This window comes from Apodemus sylvaticus, chromosome 17 (genome assembly GCF_947179515.1).
Source record: "Apodemus sylvaticus chromosome 17, mApoSyl1.1, whole genome shotgun sequence".
NCBI classification, from domain to species: domain Eukaryota; kingdom Metazoa; phylum Chordata; class Mammalia; order Rodentia; family Muridae; genus Apodemus; species Apodemus sylvaticus.
This window is the reverse complement of record NC_067488.1, coordinates 62,159,336-62,184,445: the sequence shown is the minus strand read 5'-3', so window position 1 is coordinate 62,184,445 and position 25,110 is coordinate 62,159,336. Positions and strand designations below refer to the sequence as shown.

General features: G+C 42.5%; 1 protein-coding gene across 6 annotated transcripts in view; it reads right to left on the bottom strand.

Moving 5' to 3' along the window:
- Window positions 1-25,110, bottom strand: part of Pphln1 (periphilin 1) — a 90,232-nt gene that overhangs the window by 33,312 nt on the left and 31,810 nt on the right. For 4 of the 6 annotated variants that reach the window (XM_052161736.1, XM_052161737.1, XM_052161731.1 and 1 more), the window contains 4 exons: window positions 18,081-18,292; window positions 6,395-6,451; window positions 3,257-3,336; window positions 762-881 (listed from right to left, as the gene is read on the bottom strand). In XM_052161736.1, coding sequence (XP_052017696.1) covers window positions 762-881; window positions 3,257-3,336; window positions 6,395-6,451; window positions 18,081-18,292 — 469 coding nt within the window. The remainder of the gene's footprint in view (window positions 1-761; window positions 882-3,256; window positions 3,337-6,394; window positions 6,452-18,080; window positions 18,293-25,110) is intronic. The other 2 variants (XM_052161732.1, XM_052161735.1) reach the window with 1 other exon arrangement.

Genomic DNA, 25,110 nt, shown 5'->3' with positions numbered 1-25,110 from the left:
AAAATACCTGTAATCACACCTAACAAAACTCTGACCTGTTTAAGAGAACATTACTACGTAAACGTCAAACCAGCACATAACAAAATAACAAACAAAAAGGAGGTGACTCAGACATTCGTAAGTAAGTCTGTGTGGACACCATAGCTACCACAGACTTATGTACATTATACAGTAGGCATTTGGAGACTGACCCTTTTATCATGCATGAAGATATGGTTGAGACAGTATTGTTATACACACGAGTAATCTTGCCTATCATAAAGCCTTCTACGCAGGTTGGGGATGTGACCTACAGGCCCTGGGCTCACCCAGAACTAAAGAAGAGGAGGAGGAGCAAAGTCAAAAGGCTCTTCTTTGTTTTGTTTTGTTTTTGTTCTCCTTAAAACGTGTTTCGCTATATATTCTCTGACCTAGAATTCACTCTGTGGACCTCAAACACAGAGATCTATCTACCTTTGGTTCCCAAGTGCAGGAATTAAAGGTATGTGTCACCACCAAAGCAAATTAAAAAAATAAAGTTATTTATTAAAATCATCCCAAGACATACTTTTCATACTTCCTTCCTTTGTGTGATAAATTCAATAATCAACAAAAACAGTTCCCCAAGCACACGCTGAGGTATTTCCTGTCCTCAAAGATCTTCTGCCTGTACCTCCAAATGCTGGGATTATAGGTGTGTGGTACCACATAGGACTTCGATCCATTTTAAAATCCAGACAAAACATTCAGGTGTGAAACATAAAGGTGAAACTAAACCATACCTCGAAGTCAGGAATTTCAGCCAAGTTGTTGTCTTCTGACTTCTCTAGTGTCTCATTGGCCCACTTGCTTTCAGCCTCAGCAAGCTCCTTCTCAGTCAGCCTGACGGGTTTGTCTAACGTCTAAGAGAAATAAATAGAGAGACAGCTCTGTTAGTGTTCTTAAAGGCTTCTAACACAGGAAGCGCCTGGCATTGAGAGCAAGCATATCCCTTTTCACTCCTGCAGAAACCACTAACGGAGCGCCAGGCCCTTTAACACATTTGTGTTCTCTGCACAAGGCAGGCTGCCCAACCCTACCAGAAAGCAGCGCAGTCAGCGCTCACTCACCTTCCTCAACATGCGCACTGTACTGGTTCTAGTCAGTACTCCAAAAGCCCTGCATGGAGTACAGCCCCAGTGAAAACAACAGAAACACCTCAGCAGTACTGGTGCGCTGCTACCAATGGAATTTTTCTATACGCAAACCAAAGAACATGCTGATACAACTCCTTCACGGAAGGGACCTGGGCAGGCCTCATTACTTCACAGTAGAAAACAGTAATGATTTGATAGTAACTACTATAGAAAGGGACACACAAGCTTCATCCATACTGGTAAGTTCGGCAAACTACAGGCAGACTGTGGCTAATATTTAGCATGATCATGATTTATTTGTGTCTGTATGTACGTGTACACACACACACACACACACACCGCATTGTGGAAGTATTTTGCTCCAAATATGCTTGACTATTTTGACTCAAATGTTGAAACTGCAGTTTTCTATGAACCTAGGAATGGTGCCAAAAAGCTGTCATTCACTTTATAATAAGAGATCTACATAAGCAACGTAAGAAAAAGCTATAAAAGAGGTCTTTTTTTTTTTTTTTAAGGATACCCATGTGTGCCTACAAAAGCTTATTACAGGACAAATGCTTGGCCTAGAGAGGCCACCATAGAAATATTGGTCTGCATAATTTGGTTCCCAGCACCCACGTTGCTGGCTCACAACCATCTGTAACTCCAGTTCCAGGGGTGGGCTAGAATGCCGATGATATCTGGCACTGGCACACAAATACATAATTAAACAAAACAAACAGTCAGTCCTAAGCTTCTAGGCCTTTGTGCATATGTGATGTGTGGCGCTATGGCTCCCGTGCACATAATACAAATTGTTAGATTTATCTTCCATAGATCACTATCATCTGCTCATCATCCTGTCTCGGCCTCCAAGTACTGGGACTATAACACATACAGTGCATAGGTATAAGGCACCTACCAGGCTCAGAAGGTTAAAATAGGATCAAAAGAAAATCTATTGATAAAAAATATAAGAATTTGTTTTTTAAAGAAAACAAAGGCATATTCAAGAAAACAATGTCCAGTTAATTTTAAAGAGAGGTTTATTTTCAAAGGAGTTATAGAGAAAAACCAAGCTAATGACTGCTAAGCTCTTGTAAAGGGCAGAGTGAAATCTAGAACAGCACCTTTTCACTCTGCTCATCAGTCCCTGGGAGTATGTACTTGAAAGGCTATCACTCTGAAAAGATACTCTGAAAGCCAGTGTGTCTGAGCAGGTAATCTAAGCGCTCAGGGGGCTGGTGCAAAGACATCAGGGCCAGCCTGAGCTACTACTTAGAAAATTCCAATTTTAAAAACACACATAAAGATTTTTCAAAGAGCTGGCTTTGTAGGATAGAGATGTCCTCAGTGGGAAAAACATCTGTCAAATATTGGCCAGGGCAAGGATCTCCAGCCCACCCACTGCCACAAAACAAAACAGAAAAAAACCTGACATTTCTGAGGACCCCCCCCCATACCCCCATGATAAGACTGTCACAGAAAGATTGCTTTTCCCCCTCAGGATGAGAAACTGCTTCCCCCTGTAGACCAACACCAGATTGCCACCAGGTAACAACTATTTTTTGCTAAATGAGTCAAAAACATTAAAAGAAAAAACAAAAAGTAGCGAGTATCTAAACAAGCTCTGAGCAAGAGAAGGTACCAGGCTGAGAGAGGTAGCCTGGAAAAGCACACGGAGAAGGGCCCCACCTTCCCAACACAGAAGGTACAGAAGGAGCAGCTAGCACTTTGAGGAAATTATCCAGCTTGTGAATCTTGACTTTCCAATGGAACTGAAATTTAAACCTAATTATAAAACTTTTTCTATGACCTAGTAGGAGAGGAAATGCTGAATATAAAAATTGAGCAGTTTTAAATTCATGTTACACTTCTGCCTATATTCTCAGTTCCCCAAATAAAAGCAAATCCTCTGAGCACACACTCCATCTAAATATTGATTCCCCTTTGATTATTGGAGATGAGCAAAGGCTGCATAGAAAGCTCATAGGAAAAGATCAATGAGAAAAATTATCATTAATTTTTCAAGTTGTGATAACTTAAAATTCAAGGTTTCAAATGGGTCCATTGAGCACCACAGGTTTCCACTGTAACATTTGTCCTGGACAATTCGTCTTCACATGCTATTTCTAGCTAACTTTTGAAAAATAACAAACCTTGGATGAAGAAACTGCTGACGAACTTGAGGGTGATGTATCTCTTGATGTTTTCAAAGACTGGATGGATCTCTCTTTACCTATGTAACAATGCCAGGAGAGAACACAGGAGAAGAAACAAAGTAAGATGGGGTTTCTACTTCATGTGCTCCGAATTCTATAGCTGCATTAACAGGGAAAGGTAGACATGTACTACATTACTGAAATGTATCACATTATTGTACTAACATCGAAATCTCCCTCTCTTAGTTAGCATGACAAAACATTAAAGGAATATGGAATGAAATAACACCATAGGTCACAGCAATGTCAGCTGATGACCACAGAAATGTGAGAAAGGCAGAAGACATTTTAATTACTGTGTCTCCTCAAACTTCCTTGCCACAGCTAAGCAATCTCTAGAGACTTGGGCTTCTAACAACCTTGGAGGTGGTTTTAACAACTCTGTTCCCAATGTCTCAGCAGGGGGCCGATCTGTTCTTCCCACCTTGGTCTCCTGGTTTCCTGTCATTGATAATCTTTAACATATCATAAGTACGTGGAATGTTATTATAGTTAGTATGTAGATATCACAGGGCATTCAGTTAAGGAGCAGCCCAAAGAAAGTTATACATAGGAAATTTAGTAGATACTCCTAAAATATTCACACCATTTAAAAGAATTTAGAAACCCTTTAATTCAGAACACTGATCCACTGATCCAGAGCCTGGCATGAATGATGTTAAGAAATGTTTTTGTTTATCAGATAAAGTCACTATCGTTAATTATTTCAGATATTCACATGACGTTTCATGAAACCATTTTTAATAGAAACATAAGCCAGAAATTATAGTAACAATATTACTTTAGTAGGTTCAACAACCAAAATGTATTTAATTTAGTTTTTAGTTAGCTAATTTAGTTAGGCTAATTTGTTTAACTTTTAACTTACATTCAATCCTGTAATCTTAAATTCTGCAAACATAAAATATTATTAATACAAAGTTGTTTTAGAAAGAGGCCACACAAATGCTGCTAAAGCCTGGAGAGGAGACGAAAGCCAGGAGAGCAGGCCAGAGCAAAAGCAGACAACAAGCGTCTGCAGAGCACAGCAAAGCCAGCTTTAAATGGTGCCTTTAAATTACCTCCCTATGGCTAAGGAAGCTCTTCCCAAGGTCCTGAAGACAGGAAGTCGCTCTACACAGCTTCTCTCAGCCACAGGACATTGTTCTTCTGACCATAGCCCCTGGGTGGGCTGTGTGTAAAGATATTCTGATTGTGTTCAGTTAGAGTAGCACTGACTTGTAATAACTGCAGACACACAATGATGCAGAGTCTTCTGTGGGGACGGACAGCCCCACCATCAACAGTATCAGAACCATGTGGCTTTACTAATGCTGAGTCTGTGTGAGAAGTATCCCAAGTATTGTTGCTCGGTATTCCAAGTCTGATGTTCCAACAGGTTTTTGAATCTAGATCCTTATGCTACCACAATCCTGGCGCCATGAGATTCAGGCCAGGCAAGGCTGAATAGTGAGACTTAAAACTAAATTATCAAAAAAAAAAAAAAAAAAAAAAAAGACTAATACAACCATGACATTGTCTAATAGTCAACAGCATAATTCAATCATTCCTTACTGTATTCCCAACTCATGTGGCATATTATATACTACATCGTAAAGTCTATCATACTGCCAAATAGTGCTTCAAACAGTGGTTCTCAACCTGGTAGGTTGCAACCCCTTTGGGGTCACAGATCAGATATTTCTTTATATTACAATTCATAACAGTAGCCAAATTACCATCATGAAGTAGCAACAAACTACTTTCATGGTTGGGATCATCACAGCACAAGGAAATGTATCAAAGGTTCAGCAAAGGGCACAGGTTATGAGCCCTGTCCTAGAGGAACAAGTGTCATATCTTTTTAGTAGCTTTGGTCTACTTAGCTGTTAGGAACGGAATCAGCACTGCAAGTCAGGTAGAAAACTAACTTATTTCCTACTCTTAGGTTACAATGTCTTCTTCTACCATATTCTGCAACAGTTCTTTGAAGGAAGATGAGGTGCTGGACCACTCAGCACAGACCAGGATAAATAAAGGTATAATTATGTTAGGTAGCTGGTTGTATATGAGTAGGCTTGAAGGTCAGCCATTGAGACATGACCTCTCCCCAAAACACAGCACATTGTAAAACTAAGAACTAAAAATGGAAAAGTCTGATAATGGGTCATAGATTGGTATACGTGTTATATAACTGGCCCTAATGGCTGTAGAAAAATCACTGTAGAACCACATCCTTAAGAGTTAATCCAAATGGGAGTGTCAATCACATGTGCATGAAAAAACCCTTCTGAGCAAACTCTTAGGAATACTGGAAAGACTGTTACAGGTAAATGGGCAATGGTCCTTTCGTCCAAGGCCATCCTCGTCCTGCAAGTGTGCTCTCGCAGTTTTGTAATCAACCCCACTGTATCTAATATACTACAAACTGCGGCTCATTTATTTTCAAGGTCACAAGGATAAGGAGCCCAGGGAAGGCCAGAGCAAAATCATGGTGCGTTACATATTCAATTTTAGCATTCGACAGCTAGAACACAGGAAAAACAAACAAACAAAAACCCAGCAACAACACACGCAGAAACGATGGCAAACAACTGTCAATCTCAGACTTTGCCTTCCAAACAGGACATTACTGTTGTAGCTAAGCCAGGCATGATCAAATGTAGCCCAAGAACATTCCCTAATTTCAGATGCATAATGGCTAACAGACGCAGACATCTATCAATCTTGGAGTGCAGAAGCAAAGGATTGCTCAGGGCGAATCTCACACACACTCATTTATACCTGTTACATAAATGAGTGGACAGCAAAAAGCAAGAGACACAGACAGACACAGACGACAGCAAAAACCGCAGAGTAGAAATCTCTAGCTCCTACTGCCACGGTCTCATTCTACAGGCTCTATGCACCCCTGGCAGCAGCTATTCCTGACCAGGAATGGCTGGTCCAGAAAACCAACTACCTGGATAGCTGTATTGCTATCCAACCTTGAGGACGGGAGACTTGAGAGCAAGATAACTTTCCCCATTTCAATACCTTCTCAAGTCAAACCTCCCACCCTTCAAAATTCAGATCAGAACCTCTTTCCAAACTCACCTCTTCCTCGAATTGCTTCATTCTGTCGTTTGTAGGAAGCACCGACACGCGAGGACTCTAGGGAAAGGTGGCAGGGAGGGGTTAACACCAGCGGCTCTGTGCCCAGGGGAGCAGGGAAGAGCCCAGAAGAAAGAGCAAGGAGAAAGGGGCTTCGGAGCACTTGCCGGTGATACGAAACTCCCCCTAGCCCGATTCGGGCTGAGCTGCCTGAGCAGCCCTAACTGAAGAGAAATCAAGGTAGAACTGGAAAGAAGCGAACCTCTGCATACCGCACTGGCTCCTCAGAGAACAAACACCTGATAGTTCCTAAAAGCATCTTTTTAACAAAGAAATGTATACTCCTCTAGATTAATAAAGATAGAAACAGCAGATACAAAGAGGCTTTGTATGAGCTCCCTTAACCTGCCTTTATAAAGGGTCTAGTAACTAAGTGTCTAGGTAACTAAGTGTCTCACAAGAAAGAGATTGGAGATTAATAGCCCAGTCACTCAAGGCTGTCTCAGAGAGCTCCTCAGAGCCCACCTGTAACTGTATAACAAAAAAAGCTTGCTTTCCCACGTGTCCAACCATTCAAACACCCATGACTTAAGATCTCCCCACCAGAAACCAGTAACCTGCATTCAAAAATTCTATAAAGTTCAATTATCTGGCTCTTGATGTGATATTCCCATTGTGTACACACACAATAAATTCTATTTCTTTTCCCCTGCTAACCTGTCTCCTGTCAATTGTTTTATAATTATAAACTATCAGAGAATATAGGAAGAAAAAGTTTAATTCCTCTACATAGTTCAGCCCAGTGGAAGAGGTGTGGGGAGGAGACCAGCTAAGGATAGCATCAGAGGACATAAAGCCATTAAGTGGATAAGTCTCACCATCTGTTCACACAATAACCATAAGGTTCTCATCTAAGGATGTGGCGCAGGATCACATCAGGTGGGGAGGGAGGCAAGCAGACAGTCTACTGGAATCTAAGTCACCATTAGAAATATAACACAGTAACAGGAAAGTTGCCTGATTTGTTCTTAATAGCATGTTTACCAACTCTAATAGGACCATATCGAAAACTTACAGATTTTTCTCTACAAAGTCTCCCACACATGGATTTTCCCGAGACAAATTTATGACTATCCTGGTTGAACTACTATATTTAGAATCTCAAAACATTTTGTTAGCTTCTTCTAGGGACAAAAAGACCAAAAATAAAGGGCCCAAAATAAAAGGCAGAATCCCTCACTCTAACAATCAGACCCTAGGGGCTTGGTGCCTGACCTGTAAGTCTATGAGATTCTATGAGATTCCTAATAACTCCTGCGCCTCGCCCAAAATGGCCTTTCTCAAAAAGGAAAGGTATTATAGAAACCCTTCCATAATAACAGGATCTTACACTTTACCAACTTCTCTCATGTAAGACCGCGCTGCCCCAGCAGGCCAGGCCAGGCAGCTTTTCTGACCACCACAGAGAGACGCTATTGCTTAGAGGCATGTTCCTTCCTTATTTCCCCTCTAGCACAGCCACTGTGAGTCTAGCTGCTAGCAGCTCTGGCCTGAGAAAATGCGCTTTTGTGTGGACACTGTGCACCCTACAGCATTTTCAGGCGGCCTAGCCAGGGAACACAGCCCGTGCCTCTCGTAAAGTCTCTTGATTGGCTGTCTGGGGTGGCAGGAGGAAGAGGTCCTGGAGCAACTGAGGCACTCTAGCTGGAGCATCTCTCAGGTAAGAAGACTGTACCTACCCACAATCCTCACTGACTAAGGTCTACACTTAACAAGGGCCTTCCAGCTCCCTGTGGAAAACCTTACTTCTCGTTTGCAGACAAATTTTGTCAAGACTATATACCTTGAAGGCAACAACAACAACAAAAAGCAGGCCAGCCTGCTGAGGTCTCCAAGGATAAAGAGCTATTTTTTTCCTTCTCTGACTTTCTTCATTCTCAACCTTTGGCAGAAGAGCCAGGGACAGTGTGTCCACAGTGTGTCCAGGTTGAACCCACACATACAATGGTGGACTTTCTCTCTCTCCCAGCCCATCACTAGCTGATCAGAATAGGAGGGGACATAATATATGATTGGCAGGTAAAAATAATTTTCTTCCTGGACAGATGTTGCAATTTAAGAAACTTAGAAGGTGTGCTTAGGAAAATGAGCCTCTCCATACTCCTAACAGTTTGTAAAAATTTTAGTCATTTCATTTTTATTTTTTATTTTTATTTTTATTTTTTGGTTTTTCAAGACAGGGTTTCTCTGTGTAGCCCTGGCTGTCCTGGAACTCACTCTGTAGACCAGGCTGGCCTCGAACAAAGAAATCCACCTGCCTCTGCCTCCCAAGTGCTAGGATTAAAGGTGTGAGTCACCACTGCTTGGCTATTTTAGTCATTTCAAAGCTGGACTGACCAATATGGCTTCTCCCCCACCAGCTGGGAGAAGATGTCCTCTTTAGGGGATGTCCAGAAGGAAGCACACCTTCTGGTTGGTTCAGTGAGACTGGGTGTCACCCCTGACACAAATTAAGGTCCCCGGCCCTCTGTAGATCCCTGGAAGAGTCTAGTGTGTTCTCCTGGGATCTATTTGCAAATGGTGGCTCTCACATTGAAGAAAATGCTCCTTCTTTTGTTTTTGTTTTTTTAAATGGCCTTATGGGTAACCTGGGAGATTAAAAAGCCTGCAGGCTACAACGCTGGCCTTCTAATACCACATTAAGCTAAGTGCCGCCTGTAATTAGACCTATTTTGTATAATGCATAATTTAAGAAAAAACTGAGATTCATTCTAAGTTTTCATGGCCAGTTACAGGACCCTCACCTGTGGAAGGATGGCACATGTGTCTCAGAAAAGCCTCTCTAACCCCTGCCTAATCTCCCAGCTATGGTCACATTCCCCCCAGATCTCTCCACTTGACAACCCCCTCCTTCCTCCTCTTTCCCCCCACCCCCCTCCATGAGCCAGACGGGCCCCTTCCCTCCTGGGCTCTATTCTATCACATATTCACTGGAAACACTTCTCTAGTACAGAGAAACAGGACAATTCATATCTATTTTATTTCTCTGAAAATAGCTAACACGAATAGGCTCAATACCTTTTTTAATACAGAGCTTCTTCACATTTGGGCTTTTTTGTTTGTTTTCATCGCTGAGGCTCTCTCAATGATTAGTTTCTGAAGCTGCTTTCTGTTTTTCACTAATGATGTAACTGATAAAAAGTCCATTCATTCAAGCAATTAATCCTGGTGTCAATTTCTCTGCAGCTCCAGCTACCAGCCTGCATCTACATAGGATCTGTTGTATTTGTACACATTTTTAGATGCATGTTACTCATGTTACTGGTCTACATAATTAAGTCCCAGCCCAGTACACTTCAAACTGGGCTCTGTGAATGAGAACAGTAAGACATAAGCTTAGTCCTAACTCACTCACTTCAGAAGACACAAGTAAATCTAACAAAGTAGTAACTTTAAATCTGTGGTGGGAAAAGGAAGTTATGCTGCCTTTACAAAAACAATGGCACCAGACAATTGAAGTTAAAACATTTGTTAACAATGTAAGCTGTAATACTGTCCTTGGCTCAGTATTGTAGAAGACAGAACGTGGTCTGATGCAGCCCACACCCAGGCTGTTAGAGTTATAAAAGAAAAACCATCAAGGTTTCTGCCATTCAAATTGGTTTTATTCCTCTTAGATTATAATAATCTAAGTGAATTTAAGGCAGCATGGATGAAAGTGTCTCCAAAACTTTGAACTTAGAATTGTTCAAATATACCCTCCATCCTGCATCAGTAAACTAATGGTTCAGGATTTTTTTTCTTTTTAAGATTTAGCTACCCATGGTGGTACATGCCTTTCATCCTAACCCTCTCGAGACAGATGTTGCAGATCTTTGTGACGTCAAGACCAGCCAGAATTACATGGGACAACCCCATCTTTTTAAGAAGTGATCTGTCGTATTTGCTGATATCGGCTGAGTGAATACTTCCATTGAGTGACCTCATGCTATCAGCACTGGTACACAGGTCTGAACAGATGTAAAAAGGACGGGAGGTGGCACAGGACACACCTAGACCATGTTCTCAGCACAAAGGACATTTATTTGTCCCAAGGAAAAAAGGGCAGAGAACAAGAGACAAAGTCGGGAGAGACAGAGGCCCAGGGAGGAGGGCAGGGGTATTAGCCCTGAAGGGACAGAGGACAGTCCCTGAGTAGAGAGGAGACAGACATGGCCCATCGGAAATGATGTTTGTAAAGGTAAAAGATGAACCGAGTGCTAGAATAAGGTGTTTAAATTTGATAGGACAGGTTAATTAGGGTAGTTCAAAGGGGGGTTTTGATTGCTGGACCTCCATACTCTGGCCTTCTAAAAGTGTGGTTTCTATGAATCACAATACATATGCCCTCATAAGTGCAAGACAAGCACTTTATAGACTAAAGCATCGTGCCAGCCTTCACACCACTTGTCTTCATTTTTCTTTTGTTTTCTGTGGGGTTATGGAGGAATGACAAAGGATTGCTTTAGGCTCATCGTGCCTCAGGGTGTAATCCATCACCTTAGGGGAAGAGCTTGAGATGGCCGCTCACATCCCATGTACAGTCAGGGAGCAAAGAGCAGTGAAAGACTGTGCTCAGTTTGCTTTCTTTTTGGTCATTCGGGGACCTGAACACAGACAATGTGCCATCTATAGTGGGCGGGTCCTCTCCTCTCCTTAACCTGGTTTGGTCTAGTAAGTGAATGTAGATCCCATCAAGATGCTAAATCTGGTTTATGTTTTACAATATATTTCATAAGGGTAAGAATGCCGCCGCCACCGAGCATACATTCTTTACCCCACAGTTTCAATAACGCTCTCGCATAAAGACTAAAGGGCTCGAGGCAGGCGGATTTCTGAGTTCCAGACCAGCCTGGTCTACAGAGTAAGTTCCAGGACAGCCAGGGCTACATAGAGAAACCCTGTCTTGAAAAAAACCAAATCCAAAAAACCAAAGGAAAAAAAAAAGACTAAAGGGCTCAGGCTACGAGCTGGCTCAGTGGTTGAGAACTGGCTGCGCACAATCATCTGTAACTCTAGTGCCAGGGACGTCCTCTGGCCTGAGAGTACCACAAGCATGTGGTGAATATACATACGCGCAGGCAAAATACCCATACACACAAATAACAAACTATGTTTCTTAAAAACCAAAGGGTTCTTCCTCCTTAGATACATTTTAATGTCTCATAAACAAAATCTTAGTATTCTGACATTTATTTGTGCTGTTCAGCTTTTACCACTGTGAAAAAAGATACCCAAGATACACAAAATATAAGGAAGAAAGGCTTATTTTGGCTCAGAATTCATGAGTTCTCACTCTGCAGTAGCTGGGCCTAGCCACCACAATCTATGGTTCTGTAACAACCATGGCAGACAGAGGTGACAGAGAGGCCTAGGCTTAGCAGGGACATCAGGAAGAGACCCCTGAACTACTAGGAACTAACTTCTTCCAAAAAGGTCCCACCACTTCCACCGCTAGACTGAGGACCACGCCTTCCGCATATGGACTTCTGGGTACAATTCATGCCCACTGCCGTTGTCTCTCTCTTCCTGGCCACATCTCCCTCTCGGCTGTTGGCTAACCAAGTCTAAGCATTCTTGAATCACATTCCTTTTGCTCTCCTTTTCTTCCTTGGCACCAAATGAAATGGAACACAAGCTTCTTCAATCCGTCTCATACACTCACTGATATCAGCTACGGAGCTGTTGCATCAAATTCAGCTCACACAGTCAGGAATCATCCTCTCCTTTAGAACAGGTAAAAATACAAGCCTAAAACAATCCTGCTCTTTAATGATACTTACTTAAAAATAACCAAACTGATCTTTATATCACGATGCAGGAAAGAAAACAGGGAAGGGAAATTGTGAAAGTAATGGAAGGGTAGAAAGTTATATCTGTGTATTTATGATTTATGGAGTGATAGACCCAGCATGGTGACACATGTCTGTAATCACTAAGACTGAAGAGGCTGAAGCAGAAGGATTGTAAGTTCAAAGTCAGGTTAGGTAACAATCCAGCCAGGTCTATATAGCATAATCATGTCTGAAGTTTCACAATTTCCCTTCCAACACCTACAGATTCAGGCAACTCTCACACTTCCTTAGAAGATTGAACCTGTAGTAGCTACACACACACTGGTCAAAGTGCACAGGGTAGGAGACTGTTGAGTGTTGACAACTCTATCAAACCCCTTCCTCCCAAGCCCAAGGATCGCCACTGTGGAAGAGAGGCAGAAAGACTGTTGAGGGCCAGAGGTTCTGGAAGACTGCTGGGAATTACACTTTTCAGGCACAACACAGCCCTTACACACAAAAATGCAATGCTGCTGTGACAGCATGCACAAGACCTGTACAAGATCAAACCAGCCAACACCCCAGCATGGATGGAGACAGTCTACCTGATGGCTACTGAGAAAGAAAGAAATGCAGCCCCGAGAGGGTGCTGACAGTGCAGAGGCTGGCACATACTGGCAACAATCTGTGAACTCAGGTTAAAAAAATAATAATAATGAAATAAATAAATAAATAAAAAAGTCGGGTAGTGGTGGCGCACGCCTTTAATCCCAGCACTGGGAGGCAGAGGCAGGTGGATTTCTTAGTTTGAGGCCAGCCTGGTGTACAGAGTGAGTTCCAGGACAGCCAGGGCTACACAGAGAAACCCTGTCTCAAAAAAAAAAAAAAAAAAGACCATGGATTTGGAAGGCAGAGGAGTAAGAAGATTGAGGACATAGAGTTTGGTATGAATTATCAAAACACTGTATCCATGCATACAATTTTCCAGTAGTAACTACTAAAAACATTATTACCAATAAAAAGCACAAATGAGGAAGAAAAATGAATTTCAAATATTTACTGATTTATAACTATTCAACTGACATATTCCATTGTCATGATGGTAGAGTAGTCATAAGCATTCAAAAGAAGCCAATCTTCAGGTTTTGATTTTTCATCATCTACTTGACATAATCTATAAATCACCTGATGACAGATAGAATCTCAATGAGGGACTCTCTAGAGCAGGTGATGTCTTGTCTTATCTGATCTGTTTATTGATACGGAAAGTACTGATCACTAAGGTGTGTACAATTCCTAGGCAGGATCCTGCACTGTGTAACAGTGGAGGAAGAAAGCTGTGCACCAGACTCACAACTGATGGCTACCTCTTGATGTGGACATAACCTGACTGGCCGCTTCCAGTCCCTGGCACCTTGACTTGCGTGAACTGTGGACTAAAACCTCCAGCTAAAATAAGCTCCGTTCCTCAGCTGCTTGTCATCGAGGCATTTTCATGCGACATGCTACATGAAATACTGGATGCTATCAGGAACAGTAAGCCATGAGCACGACACCAGCAGCCCAAACCACAAGGTACTGTTTCTAAGCTATGAAGCTTGGAAGTTAAGGTGTATTATTAAATTCATTACCAACCTAAAAACATATATTCAACTTGTAACTGAGATTGGTGCCACTGTAAGCCAAAACCATTTCCATAGGATCCATACACTAGCTATAAAGTGTCTGGCCCTGGAGTGAAACAAAGTTATAGATACAACTTAAATGCTTTGAAGAAATATTAAGTTCTGCAAGACTTTATCTTTGATGACTCCTTGCAAGTAATAGCTAGGGACATATCTAATATAATACTTCAAACAATACTTTCGTCTCAAGGTAAGATTTCTTGCTAAGAGAAAGGATAGAAGTACCCAGAGATACCGACGTTAACAACTGCTATTCTTAAAATCACACAAGCACAAAGGATACTGTAGAAAACCCAAACCAGAAAGCATCGTTAGCGATGACGAAGTTATGGGCTATGCATTGCAGACTACTGTACTGAATACAGTACTTAACAAGCATGGACATGACAGATACATTTTAATCCAAGAAACAAACTCCACAACACAGACACTATACTGAGCTTCTCTCAACAGTGGAAGGTTTAAAATTAAAATGCAAGCGAAGGGACCACACAGATGACTAGGAATTTTGTGAAATAATTGCAAGATTTTAATGAATGAGATAACCAGACTCAGAAGGAGAAACACTGCATATTTTCTCCCATCTGTGAACTGTTACGGCAGTGTATGGAGGCAAACAGCTATTATCTGGGAAGAAGGGGATCACAAGATGGGAGACAGTGGGGCAGAAGACAGTATGATCAAAGCACATTATACAAATAAAAATGTTTTTTGTACAGTTAATATACAGTGATTTAAAAAAATATAAGGACTTTGAAGTATGAGTGTGGAGACTGAACTTGATGGTTCTGGTGTCACTTTTAACGCTAAACAAATTATAAATGATTAGAATATAAGGAAATAAAGTAGCCTAGGTCACCCTACATGGATAGGGTAAATACAGGCAACTGAAAGCAATGTGCTCACCATAACCAATGCGTCTTCAGCTCAGTCCCATGAGGGGTCAGAGACAAAACCTCAAAGCAGTGAAGTCAAGCTGAGGACCTAGGCATGGTGGCACACACCTACAGCCCCAGAACTCAGAAAGCAGAGCTAGCCGACTGAGTGCCCAGCCAGGGAAGCAAGTTTGAAGCCAACGTGGGCTATATGAGACCCCTCCCAAAGTAAACGAACAAAACAGGAGCAAAATCATCCAGTGGCTTGTAATTAAACCCTTGCCAATCCTGACAGCCTTAGTCAATTAAACGGGGCTCACACTGATGTCTCCAAGTAATACTGTGACATCCACATGTACAAGGTAACATCCACAAACACAAAGGCAGTAGAAGACACACTAACAAGTAGGAAAGAACGTCTGGGGAAAGATGGCTCTAGCAGTGAAGTGCTTACCTCAGAAGCAGGAGGACCTGAATATGACCCCAGCACCAAGGGAAATCCAGGCCTGCAGTCAGGGAGACAGCTCAGGGCGTGAAGGAAGGCACGGTGTGCTTGATAAAATGACTTTTCTGACCTCCACACATGAGCCAAGGTGAGTGTATGCACTCACCCCACAGGAAAATTAAATAAATAGATATACTTTTACGACTGAACAGAGAAATCGGGCATGGTAACTAACACATGCCTGAAATCTTAATGTTGAAGAGGGAGAACCAGCCCCAGTCCCTGATCACTGCTCTCCTATTAAGCAGTAAGCTCAAGTCAACAAGAAACCCTATCTCAAAGATGGCGGGCAGCATTTGTGAAGATGACACCCAAGGAAGTCCTCTTGCCCTACATATATGTATACACACACACACACACACACACACACACACACACAGAAGGGCTAGAAACTTAGCTCAGTAATGAAGCTACTGTATTCTTGCTCCACCCCTAGCTGGGGTTAGGGGTGGGGTTGAAGAATTAAAAGAATAAGGGCACAAGGAAGAGTAAAATTGTTATCTTCTCAGCACATGCTTTCAGATCAAAGCGAACCTGTTTCCTAGTGTTAAAACAATTACTTTTGTTGTTGTTGCTTAAAACATGGCTTTTGCATTGTTTTGTTTTTTTAAACAAGTTGGTGTTATGAGTTCTCTGGAACCAAAAGAAATATAAAATCATGTACAGCCTTTCTTAAAGAATCAAAGTAATAATGGGTAAGAGAGTCCAGTATGAACATTGTATGTTTACTAGAAAAGCTAATTCCATTAAGAGAGCAAGCAAACCAGGATGAGGCCACAGGTCACTGTGCTCTGCCTAGTTCATTTACTGCTCCCACTCTGTTCCTTACTGTCCTAGAGTCTGTGAGATGCAGACCACTCCGCCCAGGCTTCTGACTGAGGCCAGGAGTATCCTGGGGGCCCTCAAAAAGAAGGGACAGAAGGAAAACCACGCCTCTGAAGACTCTGCTCCAAGCCAGGTCCAGCCCACACTCGGGAGGCTGAGGCAGGAGTACCACTGGGAGCTCAAAGCCATCCTGAGATGCAAAACAAGTTCCAGGACAGCCTAGGGTAATAGCTAAATCCTACCTCAAAACAAAAAAGAAAATGTCTCTTTCAGAAGATAAACCTAAAGTTGGGCACAACACCTTGCTATAGTCTCCTTTAATGACTTCACTAGGTGATCCCTAGGAAGAGCCTCCCTTCCACTACTGTTTCATGTTCCCAGCACTTGGGAGGCAGAGGCAGGATTTCTGAGTTTGAGACCAGCCTGGTCTACAGAGTGAGTTCCAGGATAGCCAGGGCTATGCAGAAAAACCCTGTCTCAAAAAACAAAACAAAACAAAAGACTTCATTATCTCTCAACTGTTAAGACAACTCCATTTAAGCTGCACAGTGCTGCAGAGAGTGAGGGTGGAGAGGTGGGAAGATGTGTAGCCTCTTTACTCTCTATGCACACTATCTCAGAGTAGAAGGAGAGGCTGTCTACTGTCTGGAAGCCTTTGTGGGGTGGGAGGTGAGTGCCTGAGTCCAAGGTCAGAGGAAGAAGAGGACTGAGAAATGCACCCCGCAATCACATGCCTGTCGCTGTCTGTTTCAGTTCTCCAAAGACATAGTCCTGAGGATTTCCACTGCTGTGAGCAGACACCATCACCAAGGCAACTCTTATAATGGACAACATTTAACTGGGGTTGGCTTACAGGTTCTCAAGTTCAGCCTAGTATCATCATGGCAGCAGCATGCAGGCACACATGGCTCTGGGAATTTCTGAGGAGATCCTCAGAAGAATCTGACACAAGGATCCTTGATCCATACAAGGAGCTGAGATTTCTACATCTTGTTCCAAAGGCAAACAGGAGAAAACTGGTTCCCTTGTGGCTAGGAGGAGGGTATCAAAGCCCACCTCCACATCAACACATTTCCTCCAAAAAGGCTGTACCTATTCCAACTAGGACACAGCTCTTAATAGGCCCACTTCCTGGGTCAAGGATATTCAAAGCACCACAACATACTTTTAAAAAATTCTTTTTTTTCTGGGGATAGGCTCAGTGGTCAAGACCACTTAGTGCTCTTCAAGAGGATTCCAGTTCAATTCCCACCAATACATAGTGGCTCACAAGCATTTATAACTCTAATTCTAAGGGATCCAATGGCTCCTTCTGGTCTTCTAGGGTACTAGACAGTCACAGGCACACAAGTAGTATATCTGGTGCACAGACATAGGAGCAGACAACACATCTAGACACATGAACTAAATTAATTTATAAAAAACACCTTGGGGGGGTGTGTGTGCATATTCACATATATGAACATAGACACAGATGTGTCATGGCACACACATTGAGTTCAGCGGACAATCTTTAGTGTTGGCCCTTACTTTCTGCCTTGTCTTAATGTTCACCATTGTATACAATAGGCTAGATGGTATGCATACAGATGTGCTCTGCAAAGCTCTATTGCTTTGTAAATAACAGACAGCTTATATAGGTATTCGGTGGATACAAGAATCCAACAACAGCTATGAAAAGCTAAGAAGACCCTGAGTGGAAGAAGGACAGAAGGCATGGTCACTTAGAGTTCTTATTTGGACTGCTAGGAAGGATGGGGGCACACGGACTTCTAGACTTGAAGACCAGGATCGCTTTTACACAACGATGAATTAGACATGAATTGTCACGCAAAGAATTGAGGAATGCTATGTGCATCACTTACTATACTATTACTGTCAAATTTCTGAGGATTTGAAATTACAGAAGAGGAAAAAAATGCTTTGTCAGGGCACTCTCCTCCGCGGAGATGCACTTCAGAGAGGAAACACAAACACAAGACATACTTCTATGCTGAGACGGATGGAAGGAGTGTGTCCTGCTTCGCTCCGGAGAATAGCTCCTACTGCTGACGCTGGAGCCGGACCTGCTGTGTGGGGAGTCCTTCCGGCCTACAGGTGACTCTCTGAAGAAAGGAGCATCCCTTTTATGGGGAGACCGATCTCGTGAATAATGGGAAGAGTAGAAACTTTTTCTTCTAAAGCTGTCTCTCATGTCCCTGTAAAGGAAAAAGGGGAAAAAAAGTTTAGTTAATTGTATTCTCTATCCAGAAATGTATTCGAACAGCAAGAGAGCAGATTACCTAGTTAACATGAACCCACTCTTCAGAGCCTGGGAACAGCAAGGAGATAAAGGCAAGTCTACCATATTCCAAAATTTGAAAAACAGTCAGGTTCTCTGCTGCTCTCAAAAACACCTAGGAATTGCAAAGATTTCCAAGAAAAACAGCTTGTATCCAGGTATTCTCTTCTAAATATGAGTATCCTTCCTCCAAAAGCTCCAAAGTCTGAAACCTGTATCCAATAGCATGATGCTCACAAGGTTTCCTACTCAGCCACATTTAAGAGTTCATACCAGAGATTTTTACCTCAAAGTTTATGTAAATGTTTGAAAACATAACCTGAAAACTCCGCACCTCAGGCACCCCTGAATAGATAGATGCCCCACCTGTACTTTCATCGCCAAAGTTAGGAGCTAATCAGTTTGTTTTCATGGCCATTGGGGAGTCAGAGCACTGCATAGCCAAGGATACCATCAAATCCTGAAATACACAAGACACCCAGGGCAAACTAAAGAAATCCATCTAACTCAAATGTTGTTGATGCCAATAGGGTCTAACTACTACATCCTTCCTCTCTAGCCTGGTGCCCTCGGGGCATAGACTGTTACTGATCCCTAACCTTTACAAATCACTGTGATTTTTTCTATAAATTCAACAACCTTATTAAGCAGTATCAATTTAAAGCAGTAAGAAAGAATAAAATAAATAAATAAATCTTAAAATTTAGTCAGAGCTGAAGATACAGCTCAAGTCTGTAGGATCACTGTGCATGCTTGACACTGGGTTTGATGCTAGCACTGAAAAAGAGAAGCACAAGTGGTAAAGAGGAAGAGAAGGAAAACCTAATACAGGAGAAAGATCCAAATAATCAAACTTACTAAGTGAATTAGGATATAAACCTCTATAATAGAAAAAGAAAAAAAATTAAAGAAAATTAAAATGAACCTCTAAAAAGAGAAGGCTCAAGGAAGTTTTGATTAAGCATGTTTTCCATATTAAATTTAAGCTACCCATGTTTTCTTTTCTGTCTGCTCTCTTTTAAGATTTTTTTAATTTATTATGTATATGGTGTTCTGCATGCGTGTGTCTACAGACCAGAAGAGGGCACCATATCTCATAGATGGTCCTGAGATGGTTGCTGAGAATTGAACTCAAGACCTCTAGAGTAGCAGCCCATGCTCTAAACCTCTCAGCCATCTCCCTAGCCCTGTGTGCTTATTTTGTTGTTATAATTTGATGACAGGGTCTTACTCTTAGCCCAGGCTACAATGTATCTATGTCTGGCCTCAAAAAATCTGAACTCAAAAGCCGACTTCATATTTCAACCTCCAAACAGCTGGTGTTACAGGTGTGCACCACCGTACTTGCCAAGACACTAAACGTTATACACATAAGTTCTAGTGTAAGAAAAGGGTATCACTTTTCATCTTTACTTTTTATTTTTCCTTCTTTTCCTTGTGCTGGAGACCAAACCCAAAGCTTTTTCTGAAAATTACTTTAAATTGATCATCAAGTAGCTGATTGTCTTAGTTCAGTTGAGCACTAGCTAATCAATCCCCTAAATTCACTGCCCTACAGAAACAATTATGCTTCCCTAGGAGAAAGTAAAAAAAAAAAAAAAAAAAATCACCTAAAATTCATTTAGAGTAACTCATATAAAGAAGCATCAGTAAAGAAGGCATTTAAAATCCTCATGTAATTAACATGGGCTCACTTGGACGCCACTAATCATCAGTCAGTAGCTATTCAGCAGGTCTGAAGAACTGTGTTACAGCCAGGAGGTGGTGGTGCACACCTTTAATCCCAGCACTTGGGAGGAAGAGGCAGGCGGATTTCTGAATTTGAGGCCAGCCTGGTCTACAGAGTGAGTTCCAGGACAGCCAGGGCTACACAGAGAAACCCTGTCTCGAAAAACCAAAAAAAAAAAAAAAAAAAAAGAAGAAAGAAAAGAAATATACTAATATACTTGGATAAGGTATGGACCTGAGAAGAGCTGTGAGAATCATATATTTACTTAACTGGGATACAGTACTGTGCACTGTACCTCTGTGCACTAGGTACATTGCTGAGAACACAGTACTGAACGCAAAAAAAAACAAAAACAAAAACAAAAACAAAAACAAAAAAACCCTGTATTACAGACTCGGTGGAGAAGCGGGTGCCACAGTGGTTGATACAGGGTCTCTGCTAGTTCTGGACTCTGAGGACAAGAAGAAAACCCGACACTAAAGCAATACACACAACAGATGTGGATGCAGTGGGGAAGAGCTGTAGGAGAAGAGAAAGGGGAAGCTATAGATTCCAGGATAGAAACAGTGGTCGCTGAGGTGGAATGACTGTCTACCCAAGCCTAGAAGACACAGGATGCTCATGCTCAGAAGTCTAGCGTGATATCAGTGAAATGGGGAAAGCCAATGTGAGAAACCTGTGTGGGAGCATGTTACATGTGAAATGTACATGCACTATTTAGGCAGACAAGCAAAGGCTGCCATCTTAGTTTAGAAGAGATTATTGGCTCTCTCTTTATGACTGGTTACAAAAGAGTGGGATTTAAGCATGCAAGTATGAAGATAAAGGATAAAAGAAACAAGGCAGAGCTAGAAACTACCATGAAGAAAGACGTGCTGCTGAAGAATCGAAACAGGCAGAAGAGTAAAGCTTCTTCCACAGAGATCAAAGGCTGTCTACTGAGACTAAAGGATCTTTATTGATTGCTCAGTGGAAAGAGAAACAGCAGGATCAAAATCAGAGCTAAAAATATCTCTTCCCTTGAAAGGAAGAACCACTAAGTTAGTTTCCTAGTCGCAACACCAGAGGGCAGTCAAAGCCCAGCTCCGGATGTGGTCAGATTCCCCTCTCAGCCACTTCAGACCTGCCTCCCAGCAGCCTACCATCCTGGGCAAAGGTGTCACCACAAACAACTCCCTAAAATACATTGTCAGCCCTGAGGGCATGACTTCTTGATAGGCACTGTGGCTCTAGGGAAGTTTAGCATTTACTAAGGATCTGTGACAGGGGATTAGTAGCAAATGTCTCAGGGAGCTGGTTCTATGATTTAATAGTTATTAGACTATATAGACTAGTAAGTATTTTTTTTAGATGGGAAGGGCCAGAGGCATGACTTGGGCTTATACATCATGATCACACTCTGCCATCTTTGAGAGAAATCAAGGCAGGAACGCAGGGCGTGGACTGAGGCTCAGCATGAGGTGCTGCTCACTGGCTTCATCTTCGTGGCTTCTTGAGACTCTCATGTTTTCATTTTCTCTTTTCATATTGAGAATAAATTATTTTCATGCAGTATTATTCCAGTTATGGTTTTTCCCTCTCCCAATTCCTCTCAGAGCCTCACCACTTTCCTACCCACTAAATCCACACCATCTTTCTCATTAATAAGATAAAATTAAAAAAATACATTATTGGACAAAACCAACAGGAAAAGAAGAGCCACAGAGAAATCACAAGAAGCACACAGCTACTGAGACACACACATGCACACAGACAGCCCACAGAAACAAACCAGGGAACCATATAACCAAAAGATACTTGAGACTAAAAGAAAAAAGAAAAATGCCCAAAGCAACAGGAGACATAGAACCTCCAAAACTACTGTGAGTTCACTTTGTGTTGCCCTTCTCCTGCTGGTTGTGGCTGTGCCCTTAAGTGTGGTTTGTTTCCCAGGTGAGATTTCTTGGAGAAGACTAGTGCTTCATTTGGAAGCAGTTGTTAAGTGGAGAAATCTTAGGGCTTAGGAACCAGGAACATGGTGGAGAGAATCACTTCCTAAAATTCACCCTCTGACCCCAGCATGCACACTGCAGCAGAAACACACCCATACTTATACACACACAAAATGAATATAATTATTTCCCCTTGAAACATGGTTTCTCTGTGAAGTCCAGTTGTCATGAAACTCACTCCTTAGACCAGGCTGGCCTCAAACTCAGACATTCACCTGTCTCTGCCTCCCCAGTACTGGGATTAAAGGCATGCACCACCACTGCCCGGCTAAATTAATACTTTTTTTAAAAGTTCATCCTTAGCTACTTAGTAAGTTTGAAAGCATCCCTTTCCCCCCCCCCCCCCCCCCCCCCCCGTGTGTGTGTGTGTGTGTGTGTGTGTGTGTGTGTGTATGTGTGTGAACAATAATAAACCCAAACACTGATCTAGATATTTTAAAACAACTGAGAGTTGGGTCAAGTCTGTGAGTGAGTCACATATGCAAACATCTCAATGAAGCCACTGAGGGTCGCACACTGAGACCCTGTCTATTAAAAATAAACAGACAAGTGAATTAATTTTATCAGTTTTTAACTTAACCACTATGTCTGTCTTATTAACACATAATCAGGACTTCAAAATCTACTGAGGTATTTTATACTGTGTTTTCACCTTAAATCTCAAAAACTCAAGTTATAAGTTTTCCAGCAATGGAATACTTCTATCTGAATAAGGCAAATCTCAAGTGTCTTTAATACCACCACCAAAGATTTGCATCCTGGAAGCCCAGATTCAGGTGCACAGAAGCCATTTAAGCTTTACAATACATAGATGAGGTCAAAGGGTATTGTATGGAAAAGTTATCAAGAGAGAAACTAAAAAGCAAAGACAGAAAGCATAAGAGACTTAGGAAATGTTCCTCTGATACACTGCAGACGCTGAAAGTCATCTACACTGAGGATCTAGATGTCATGTGACTGGTCCAGTCTCCTAATATTGGGAAAACAGATTAGAAATCAAGCACCTGTACTCAAAGTGTCAGGCGAATGCTTTCTGGATAAGAGAGAACCTTATGCTGGGCCTGAACTGATCTTGTTTTGTTTGATGGGGTGCCTATGGACCCAGACTGATCTTGTTTTGATGGGGTGCCTATGGACCCGGACTGATCTTGTTTTGATGGGGTGCCTATGGACCCGGACTGATCTTGTTTTGATGGGGTGCCTACGGACCCGGACTGATCTTGTTTTGATGGGGTGCCTATGGACCCGGACTGATCTTGTTTTGATGGGGTGCCTACGGACCCGGACTGATCTTGTTTTGATGGAGTGCCTATGGACCCGGACTGATCTTGTTTTGATGGGGTGCCTATGGACCCGGACTGATCTTGTTTTGATGGGGTGCCTATTTGCTGTGGAAGGTGAGCAAAAAAGCCATCTTACTGCAGAACGGGAACTGAGCCAGGCAGTGGTGGCACATGCCTTTAATCCCAGCACTTGGGAGGCAGAGGCAGGTGGATTTCTGAGTTTGAGGCCAGCCTGGTCTACAAAGTTCCAGGACACCCAGGGCTACACAGAGAAACCCTGTCTCAAAAAACCAAAAAAAGAACGGGAACTGAAAAGCCAACACACAGGAATCTGCCTGACACGAAAGGGAGCAAACACTCGATGGGAGAAAAGAAGAAATGAACAGAAGAGAAAGGCCAAGAGAGGGGAGGAAGACATAAGGAAAGGAAAACTCTAAGAGTTTTCAGAGTGGTGGGTAGCCCCATCAGAAGGTCTCATCCAGCAAGTGACCACAGAGGAGGCCAAGAGAGACCGTGGAGAGGGGCTTGAGGAAGAGGCAGCTGGAGTCGACCCCAGACCCCGGATTAGGCATCAACTGTGAGTACCAACAAAAATGCAAACCCGAGGCTATTTCTTCCCTGCCACAGCAGAGCCTCCAGGCCTTCTGACTCTGTGTTCTAAATTATGACCTTCAGCAAAGCTTCCTGGGGACTCCTCTGCTCACAAAACTTTGAGAAGGACTGAAACAGAGGACCTCACTAATGTGTAAGTATATATGCATCACAATTGTCCACAAGATAGAAGCCAGAAATTCAAAGGTCAGGATAGCGGTCTAATAATTCCCAAAGATTCTAGGGTCAGACCATGCCCTGCTGGAAGCCACAGCTAAAACATGCAAAAAAGAACTGTGAAGTACTTTCAGAGATGGACAGGTAGTCAGAGTGAGCAGCAAGGAATGAGATAGAAACTCTAATCACCAAGGAAGAAGGGTCAAGTCCTAGAAGCGTGTCAGAGATGAGTGAGGGTGTAGTTGTCCACTTGGGCAAGATCAAGGACAGCAGGGGCTTGGAGTAATTAAGGAGGAATTAGAACTCTTTCGAGAATGTGTCTCTCAGATCATTTAGGAAGCCTATGAGCTGAGGAAAGTGGCTCCCTGCAGTTAAGGTCCACATGTGGAAAGTGGAAAAGAAAATGTAGGCACTCTGTTTTGGATGTTGTGGAGAGCAAAGGCAGGCAGGGCAACCCAGCCGGCAGCGTGCTTCCCTATCGGGGAGATCAGTGCCTACAACTCCAGGGCCAAGAAGATCCAAGGCCTCTGCTCTCCACAGGAACCTGAACTCGAGCACATGCCCACTCGCCACAAGCATGATTAAATTTTAAAACTTTTTTTTAAGGTATTTAAAAATAAAAAGGTAGTATATACGCTTGGGACCAGGGAACCTGGTGAGGGAGGGTCTGGGTCCCTAGCAGTTCACTGCCACAGAGTCTGAGAGAGGCAATGAAAAGATCCAGTTTAGCTCAATCGTGACTGACTACTGTGAAGACATCAAACGTTAGTGGGAGAACACAGTGGGGATACAGCATCAGCTTCTCACAGCAGTTTGTCTTCTGGCACAGCTAAGGATCGCCGAGCAAAGGAGAAAGAGGGTTAGACACAAAGACCCTCTGCCTTGGCTTCCTAAGTACTCAAAGACTTCTACAGAGTAACTAGCAAGTATTTCAGGGGATAAGGGCTTTATAAATAAGGTGGAC